This window comes from Montipora capricornis, chromosome 9 (assembly GCF_036669925.1).
Source record: "Montipora capricornis isolate CH-2021 chromosome 9, ASM3666992v2, whole genome shotgun sequence".
NCBI lineage: Eukaryota > Metazoa > Cnidaria > Anthozoa > Scleractinia > Acroporidae > Montipora > Montipora capricornis.
The window spans coordinates 46298641-46308640 of NC_090891.1; the positions used below are offsets into that span (position 1 = coordinate 46298641).

At 38.6% G+C, this 10000-nt stretch overlaps 2 protein-coding genes across 5 annotated transcripts in view; one reads left to right on the top strand and one right to left on the bottom strand.

Moving 5' to 3' along the window:
* Positions 1-8888, bottom strand: part of LOC138015207 (DCN1-like protein 4) — a 10485-nt gene extending 1597 nt beyond the window's left edge. The window contains exons 1-7 of one of the 4 annotated variants that reach the window (XM_068862171.1): positions 8597-8888; positions 5817-5934; positions 4636-4718; positions 4393-4469; positions 2370-2461; positions 1146-1254; positions 90-194 (exon numbers count right to left, since the gene is read on the bottom strand). In XM_068862171.1, coding sequence (XP_068718272.1) covers positions 90-194; positions 1146-1254; positions 2370-2461; positions 4393-4469; positions 4636-4718; positions 5817-5934; positions 8597-8786 — 774 coding nt within the window. In that variant the 5' untranslated portion in view covers positions 8787-8888. Of the gene's footprint in view, positions 1-89; positions 195-1145; positions 1255-2369; positions 2462-4392; positions 4470-4635; positions 4722-5816; positions 5935-8131; positions 8239-8596 lie in introns of those variants that run through there. The other 3 variants (XM_068862169.1, XM_068862173.1, XM_068862172.1) reach the window with 3 other exon arrangements.
* Positions 8889-9213: 325 nt separating this feature from the next.
* The window catches only part of LOC138015619 (sister chromatid cohesion protein PDS5 homolog A-like), a 56617-nt gene continuing 55830 nt past the window's right edge, over positions 9214-10000 (top strand). The window contains exon 1 of the mRNA XM_068862704.1: positions 9214-9500. Coding sequence (XP_068718805.1) covers positions 9402-9500 — 99 coding nt within the window. The 5' untranslated portion in view covers positions 9214-9401. The remainder of the gene's footprint in view (positions 9501-10000) is intronic.

The following is a 10000-nucleotide window of genomic DNA, read 5'->3' on the forward strand; positions in this document are numbered from 1 at the left end:
GACAAGAACAATCCAAGATAAGACAATAATCATTATTATAGTGTTATAGTATTATAGTACCCGTATTTGTGTATAAAGCCCTTCATTACCTGTAAAAAGTCTAAGAAATTGTCAAGAAGTGACCATGAACCATCAAGCAAAAGGTGCATCATTGTTACAGCTGTTTCCTTATCTAAAGTTCGTTGGTCAGGATTCTGTTTCAAAGAAAATAATAATAAAATTATAATTCACTGTTCTATTGCATCTTGGTGTTATCATTCAACAAAAAATAACAAAAATATTGACATGAAAAACTCTCACACTTATAAGTTTAAAAAGTGAACAGAAGGAAGCCTCAATGAATGTTACAGTCTACAATCTTTGCAGTCTGTTAATAAATATTATTATAAGCATTCCACAGTACAGCCAGAGTTTGTGAGATCTAGTCAGCTGTTGAGCATACAAATGGCAGCAGATTTGTGTGCATTGTTACAGTCTTGTGTAGTTCTTGAGCAAACCTTGGGAGTTCTTGTGTGTTTTTGTGAGTCACTTTTGCACAATGATTAATGTATATATGCAGGAGTTTAGCTTAAACTATGAGTGCCCTGACTCCTGAATGGGTTGCTGAACTTTCAAAGCATGGTGAGGGTGCCACACTGGAAGCACCTTACATTAAAGCAAGGAAGCTGGTTCATTATCATTGGGCAATAAACGAGACTTTAGAACTGCAAAATCCTAATTCTTGGCTACAGTAGCATTAATATTATTGTGTCTGAGAGCAGTGTGGGTGCAAATGATGCTACCCGGTGCACAGATAAACAATGCTCCATCTAAAAATAGCTTCATTATTGATAGACGATAATATACAAGACCACATACAAAACAAAACTTGGAAGCTCTTCGATCTCCAAAGCTATGAGAGACCTTTCTGGGCAAAAAAATTGTAGACTGAATTGTTGATACCAGTTGGTCAAAATCTCCTCAGCCAATCACAAGTTGACCCGCAAATGTATTTTCATCCCGTGCACTTGTCATTTGGCACCCTTAACAAAAGTTTTACAGAGGCCAAACAATTATTACTTGACTGCATATGTAATTATTATTATTGATCATAGGACTTAGTTTTCAGTCATTGACAGCTACTGTTAGTTGGTGACAATACTTACTCTACAAAAGTCAAATGCATAACGGTAAATCTTTTTAAAAGTCACGCTATCGCTCGTTAAGGACTTCAAGCCACTTAGTCTTGCTTTGAGCTTTGGAGTCGAGTCACAACTAGAGAGGTAAAAAAAAATGTCATCACTAACTCTTTTATAATTAGCGTAAGTGGTGAGGACACTAAAGGAGTGTCCACTTAAGAAGTGTCCATCAGAGAGCTGAGAGAAAAGTAGTAAGCTGTTACAAAGGAAGCCTCACAACAATCCAGACTTGAATGGGAGTTAAACCCATGACCACGCGATTGCTCTACCGCTTGGCTTATCAAGCAATCTGGGATCTGTCCTGTGCAAGGTGAATGAATTATATTGAAATGTACGAAAGACATTAATATGTAATCTGATTTCCACTGCCACGATTATTCTCGCTCCAAGTCATCACAATCACAGTTCAAAATTATTACCGTAAACACCCGCAGATAAGCCACACCCATTTTCAAAAAATCGTCGCTAGAAATCAGGGGTGTGGCTTATCTGTGGGAACACTTGAAAAAGGCTGCTTCAGGTGTCCAGTTTTCCATCTTTGCGTCCGATCTAATACCTGGTTTCTGTTTTTTTGTTTTTTTCTAATTCCTGGTTACTAAGATAAGAAAGTTCTGCCTCAAGTTCTTGTTGTAAGGCAAGATCTATGGAAAAACTGTTTTGCATGAAGACATTTCTGTCAACAAAATTACTAGAAAAAGATCAATCAAAATTATGTCAAAGTTGGTAGAAACAATGTTTAATAATAATATTAATTGCGACATAGTTTTTCAGTGAGTGATTAAAGTACTAAAATTGTGGGTAAGAGATTGAAGTACTTTCTGCTTCAATGTTAATAGTGAGTTTACCTTCGATGAACAGTGGATGAAGAGGACTTCTGAAGACTCAACTTTGAAACAATTTTTTTCCAAAATTCAGGGTGCGGCTTATCTGTGGGTGCAGCTTATCTGCGGGTGTTTACGATATGTCACTTATGAATTTCACAATAGTTTATAATATTCATCGTTTCTTTATTATACATTAATGGTAGCCTTAACACATTGACCCCTGGGGGCATCCTATGGTACTCGAGCTGTCAATGGGTTAAACAGATCGCAGTAACATGCAGGGATCCTTTCACAGTCTTAAGGGAAACAGAAGTCATTAAAGCCTTAAAAACTGCTTTACTAAATTATTTTTAAGGCAAATTCTTACTCTATTGATAGCATTCCTTTGCTCCATTCATTAAAAGTGAAAAACCCCATGGTCTCTGCCTGCAGTTTCCATGCTAAGACAAGCATCACAGTCTGTGGGGTTAAAAAAGAGGAAAGTACATGTATTAACGGTATGTATCCAGGGTCCGAAATTGTGCCTTCCTGGTCGCCAATGCGACTAAAAATTTAGTACTGGCGACGAGAATTTCACAACTGGTTGCCAGTGGGCGACCTACCATTAAGTTCAGAGCCGTTTGCCAACAGGTGTCTCACTTTTTATTCTGCTGATGTTTTTGAAATAAAAATGAAAGCACTTTTTCTGTTAACTCCCTCCATAACATCGCAAGCCGCCACGTTTTTTAGCGGTTTATCATAAAATATGCATTGTGGACGCAAAAACAACGACTCAGAAAAGAGATTCAAGGGACTGATGCAAGGGATATAGCACAGTAACAACATGGTGGCTTGTGTGCAACAGAATGTGACTGGTGTTTCCATGGCTGAAATTTTCAACAAACTAAGGGGAAGACAGATTTCTTTATTACATTCAAGGTCGGATGCATTTTCTCTCCAAAATGTCCGCTCTCAAAGCGAAAATAATGCTTGACACACAAGAGCGAGTGGCCGTTGCTTTCTGGTATCCATAAAGAAGTTCAAAACCTGCATTTTCAAGCAAAAAGTTTGGGCGACCACAATTTGCCATCTGGCGCCTGAAAATCTTTATCTAGTTGCCAGTTTGTGCCCATATTACAGGGTCTGAAATTAACTTTTTTATATGGGCGACAACTGGCGACTGGATAAAAATTTTCAGTTGCCAGATGGCAAATTGTGGTCGCCAAAAATTTTCTCCTGAAAATGCACGTTTTGAACTTCTTTATGGAGACTAGAAAGCAACGACCGTGCGGTCTTGTGTATGTCTCAAGCATTATTTTTCGCTTTCGAAAGTGGACATCTTGGAGAGAAAATGTACCCGACCTGGAATGTAATGAAGACGTCCATCTGCCCATTTGTTGAAAATTTCATCCACGGAAATACCAGTCACGTTCTGTCGCACACGAGCTGCCATGTATTACTGTGCTACATTCCTTGCACCAGTCCCTCAAATCTCTCTACTGAGTCGCAGTTTTTTCGCCCACAATACGTATTTTGTGAGAAACCGCAAAAAAACGTGTCGGCTTGCAACGTTATGGAGACCTATGGAGGTAGTTAACAGGAACACTCCTTTTATTTTTATTTCAAAAACATTGGCAGGATAAAAAGTAAGACACTTGTTGGCAAATGGCTCTGAACTTAACAGTAGGTCGCCCACTGGTGACAAACTGTGAAATGCTGGTCGCCAGTACTCAATTTTTAGTCGCACTGGCGACCAGGAAGGCGCAATTTCGGACCCTGTATAAAAAAGTTAATTTTGGACCCTGGTATCCCTGCCTCAATGTCAGTGGCAACATCCATTAACTTCATTACCTGTACCATACATGTAGTTCTTTCTTAGCAATATTGTTTATAACTTCGCTGCCTGTAAAATCATCACCTGCTCATGGCTGTGACTCTACTTTATTGTTCAGGTCAGCTTCTGTACTTAGTACCGGTAGCACTCAACATCATCCATATTACGTTGCTTTCCACCTTCCAATGAGTGTGACGTTACATGGTACTGTACATGTATGTTTGTGCTCTATTTCTGTATGTCCAGGCATCTTCAACTGAGAGATTTCAGAGCATCAAGTCATCAGACTCTAGCTGTCCAGGTTTTGCAAGGCCTACCCCTCTTGCATTAACATATTAATTAAAAATTATTATAATAAATTATTATACTATAGGTAAATCATGTGTTTGTTGCTGTTGAAATGTCTGTTAAGAGACAATTTTTTTTCTGAACATGACCATGCCTCCGAAATTATTTCAATACAGTAGCGAAAACCTACAGTTCTATCAAGTTCATAAACCAAATAGAACACAAGGTTCTCCTGCAAGATACTGTGTCTGAAATTCTCGCTTAATCAAAAAACCTCTTATTTCCTTACATCTTCTGGATCTACACCCAAATCTTTGCAGAGCTTTTCCATTCCCTCAGGACCAATAGTATCTGGTTCGTCCTGGCCTAAGATTGAACAAAGGCAAGGTCAGTTACACTACAAAACACTTTGCTTCTTAAAACAATAAAAGAACACTCTGTCAATTTTAAACTGAACTATTAAGTTTTGAGATAATGGCCATGGTGATAACAACGACAATGATAAATATGATTCGAATATAGAACGCCATACCTGCATAGTGATCAAACCATGCCCTACATCTCCTAAATGAAAATGGTTTTCCTAATTCATCTGTTTGAGACTGAGACTTGATGCTGCTAATATAAATGAACATGACAAAATACTATTAACCTGTTTTGCTCAAAAATGATGATGATGATGATGATGATGATGATGATGATGATGACGACGGCGGCGATGATGTTGGAGAAGTGCTCCAGGGGCTATAGTAATGTCTGAAATTCTGTTCCTTCTCTGCAGGTTGTGGGGTGAGTCGAGACAAAAATTTGATTTTAACAAAAAAGGGTTTACGAAGGTACTGTAAATTTAGGGCCCACTGACTCCCGGGAGTGAAACTGATCTGATTTTCTTCTGTCTAATTCCAGACGATTTTACCTATCAACTAGGAGCATCCTGGGGTGCCTGTGTTACAGTACGAATGGGTTAACCAAACGAATTTAGAACAGATTTGAAAGCTGAAAAACATCAGCACACAAGATCTTTCCCAAGATGGCTAATTCACCTTAATCAACAGTCTCATTTGATAAAACCAAACTTTTGTGTTTCAATTCCTACTGATGCGGTGTACCATAGTTTTTTTTAGAAACTAACAGTATGCCCATCATCCAAGTCAAGCCAAGGCAGATATTTTACATTGAAAGAAAAAATTGTGCATGATCTACCCGTCCCTTGGAGGACATATGCCTGACAGTGGTTTAACTAGAGAGTAGATGGAGTAGAGGGCTGGGGATAGTTGTCTCACTTTTCTCCTACGGTGTTGATTTCTCCTAAAACTCTCTCCCCTCCCCCCTCGCACTTCTGTGATCCACACCAAAACCTAGCGCCCACTCTTTAAAATGTACTCTGTGGCCGCTACATGTATGCGTGGCACAACTGTTAAATGTAGGCTTAAAATACCCTCCATTGACCTAATTATTGGCCAGTGTTATATCTTACTAGCTAATGACAATACATGTAAATCTAATTGGGGAGCTTGGTATTTTTAATGCTTTTGATAATAGAATAATAAAGTAAGCAGAAAAGATGAAAACGGCCAGGCATAAGAATGTGCACAGCCAGTCAATTGCCTGGTGCACGGCCCTAATGAACACTGCAGAAGGAAACACAAGAAACCCCAAGGTTGAACAGATATTTTTCAAAATTTTTACTGGAACCACTTTTTTTGTAATCACCTAGCCAAGCATTCATCCTTTTGTTTTTTCAGCTTGGTTTCCTCTCTTGCAGCTGCCTTTCTTTTCCTCTTCGGTGGCATTTCTGTTGATTGATCTGTTTCTGAACTTGAACTTCTAACTGAAACATGAAAATAAACAATATCAAAGGCTCAACATTGAACTTTGCTAAGCACTTTAAACATATGTGACAAATCATAATGAAATATTTATTATTATATATTTTACCAAGGAAGGTATTTAAGACCTTCAGTGAGTTAGTCACTAGTGAGCCATACAACAATAACTTATTCCATTTCCTTGGCAAGAAGGAACAACACAGAAATGCACAAGGACAAGAAAAACAATGAGCTCCATTTGTCTCAAAGGAATACAACATTGTACATTTCTAATATTTCTAATGACTCAGTTGTTTTTTATAGCGCTTTTGATGACTAGCATGACAAGTTCCCAAGAGTGACACTTATAGATTTTACTGTCTAACGCCAGACGATTTTACTCGTCAATGGGGAACCCCACAGGAGTGAAAGGGTTAACAACAGCTAGATTCACTCAAAAACTATGTCCCAATTAACCCTTTCACTCCCAAGAGTGACACTTATAATAGATTTTACTGTGTCTAACACCAGGCGATTTTACTCGTCAATGGGGAACCCCACGGGAGTGAAAGGGTTAAAGAAGCCCCTGTGACCAAAAAATCAATCTTCTTTTTCTTTGGATTTCAAAACTATGTTAACTAAACACGAAGCGACCAAAGTTTTGAGCCTTGATTTCACAATGACACCTGTTTATTTTAACTGGAATTTTCGTATTTAACCCATTGACTCCCAAGGCTTCCCGGGAGGCAAAGTCTGGCCGGTTTACGCCGGTTTGGACGTCAAAGGGTTAATGGTTCACCATTTCTAACTTCAAATTCTTGAGAGAGCTGGATTGAGGAGAAAATGATGTCAAAGGCTCACTAGTTTAAAAATGCAATGCATGTGTATGCCGCAAAATTAATATGCAGCACGGGAGTTTTGGGCTTTCAGACTTTTAAACTGGCGTTTTGCATATATAATAAGCTGCATTCACACACTGAAAATTTAAGCTAGTGAGCCTTTGACGTCACTTTTCCCTGGATCCACCCCTCAGAGGTCCAATCGGTCAGCTTTGAGGGTGGGTGATGGCGGACTGCGAAATCCAAAACTTACACGCAAAGTAAACGGTCTTTGGATAAAAATCAAAGTTCAAAATTTTGCCATTTAAGTGTTAAACAAACAAACTTTCAAAATCTGAAGAAAAAAAGGAACCGATTTTATCACATGTGCACTTTAACCCTCCAGTTTGTCCCTCATGGGTTCTCCACTGATGAGGCAGTCGAGTAATGTAGTAAAGTCTTTATGTGTTAAGAAGCAAAGGGTTAAAGGGACTAGGTTTTTGAGTGGACTACCAGTAACATGTAGATGTTGTTAGCCATTTTGCCCCAACAGAGTTTCTCCAGTGATGAGTAAAATCATCTGGTGTTGGACAGAGTACAATCTACAAGAGTCACACTTGAAAGGCAATGGGCTCATACACACTTTCTCCTGTAGAAGCTAAACTAAATTGGCTCTAAAAGTCTTAAAAGATAGTCAAATGCAAAATTGCAAGAAGCAGCATCTCACCATATGTACCTCCTTAAACAGCAATTTTTATCAAGTCACGATAGCTAATTGGTGACACAGAGATTTGCCTCTTGGTTGAGGCAGAACACTGGTACCAGATAAGAAAGTCCGCACACACGTTAGATATTCAATTTCAATCGTGTCACTTCGTTTTTCCACATACGAGCATCACAGAAGATAACAATTCAACACAACATATTTATCCAAAGTACAGTAACAATGTATCTTTTTCTGAGCCATCACTTTAGAAGGAAAGAAAACAATTTGGAGATAACAATCACAATCAAATTCGTCAAAATCACAGAGATATGTGAAGAACGAAAAAAAAAAAAATCTAAATGACCAAAAATAATGAAAAAAAGACAATACGAATCGCTGCTGGTGCTGTCCATTTTCCTGTTCGACTTTTTTCCTCAAGAAGAGGGTAAATGTGGGCTTAAAGTGAGAGCTTAAAAACAAGTAGCGAGGGTTACTGATAACAATCGTAAGGGCAGCGATGCCGGAAACGCCGATGGGGTCAAGGTTGGAACACAAGTTAGCATGCCTTGGAAGAACTTGGCTATTTTTGAGGCTGCAACTTATTTACGGAATGTAAGACCATCTTATGGACGAGACCAACTCACGAAAATCTAGTTACATAAAGAAGCTATGAATTTGGGACAATGAAGTAAATACCTCAAAAAGAACATGTAAAAACACCAAAAAAAGCACTTCGCAGATGCTCCTTCCTTCAATATGAAGCGACTTCCCCGGTAGACTATGTAACCACGTCGTATCTGTTGTTTGTGCACGTGCTGTGGCCTCGATATCGTGTCCGTTGACAAACACGATTTGCCTTCACAATAAATTTGTATTTATATATATTTTAAAATTAATTTCCTAGGTGTGACAATTAAAAATATATTTAATCTTTTTATTGTGCAAGAGTCCTTTACAACCCAGTGTCAAGACGCGAGAGAATAGCCTTCGTAGAAACAGTGTTCGTTGTTTCAGTTTCGGCTCGCTCTTCTCAAAATCAATAAATGGGTTTCGTTTTTGAAGCAGCTGTGGTGATGCGTCGCGTTGGTGAGGAAATGAAACACAGAAATGGGTTTATCAACTGGGTTGATATGGTAAATTGACCAGTGCAACTAAGTGTACCTTCTTCTGTACTTTCCACTGAAATCGATATTTCTTCGACGTCTTCTCGGGTCCCCGAAGATGAACAAGGCTGATCATCAATTTCCTCATCAGCTCTTTTCATCAATAGCCCCCCAATTCGGTGGAAAATGTGAGCGCAAAATTTAGTCTCATTGATAAAAGTCAAGGCACCGAGGAACAAAAAGCACATCAGTGTGACATGTCCATTTTTCTCGCAAAGTCTTCCGATCTTTTGCTTCCATCTCGAACCAACATCAAATTATGTTCTTATAATTGATAATAATTAACAGATGAAATTATCCTACGTAAAATTTAATTAACTTGAACCAGATCATTCTTTTATTAGCAATTCGTCACGTGACCTCTTTTTCAACACCTCCATCAAATTAATTTTCCAGAAATTAAAAAAAAAAGTTTAAAACATGTTATCAGACCGGTTTTAACCCATCTTTCAAACAGAGTTTGTTACGGAAGAAAGAAGTTATAAGTATCTACCAACGTTTCAACAACTTTATGCAAGACTCTTTCATAACCTCGACTTCCGGATTCAAAGCCCGCGGGCAATAACAAAGTTGTCAGTGACTTGGGTATTATGGGCTGTTCGCGCCAATTGGTTGAAGTGTTCGATTGAAAGAGAGAATGTGTCGAGAAAATAATATTGTTGCGCCAGGGAATCCATATTTTCCCCTTAACTGAGCAGTCTTAGCTGTAAATTTGACAAGAATAATCATCATTCTACGTGGACGTATTTTTTGTACAGTTTTATGGGTTTCAAGTGACGGTGAAGGTAACCGAGTCTTTTTAAATGCCTCGCGGTGAGTCAGGCGCTTCTCCAAAGAAGCGAGCGGCTGCTACTGATCTGCATGAAAGACTGAGCAAAGATGAGCTTATAAAACGACTTAAGGTGAGTGTGTGCATTCTTGTCAGAGGAAAAAGTGCGAGGGAAGTGTACCTGCTTGGTGAATGGAAATGAAAATTCACTGTCAGGGGATAAGATCTGCTCTGTGTTTACATTAATTCGAAGCTTCTGGCTCTACAGTTCGATGAAACGAATAGAAGTTGTGTAAGTAAGCTTAGAATTTATCTGACACCTGTCGCATTATATGACAGTATGTCTAGGGAGGGTGTAATATGCCAATTTAGGGGTTAGTTCACAGGTTAAAAGAGATTTTTCTGTAGAATGTACGCCATACTCTCCATCTGACAGAAGTCGTACAGTTAAACTAGAAAATCACTTGTAAAAAAAGACCTCAATCAAGAACAGAGTGTTTTGGTAATTGATGGACTCTCCTTTTAATCAAAGTTAAACTCCTTTTAATCAGAGTTACTTATATAAGTGGCTGGGTCAGAAAGATCTGACCCGTTACAGAAGCCATCATTTATTCTTAATGAGCCAGTCAATTA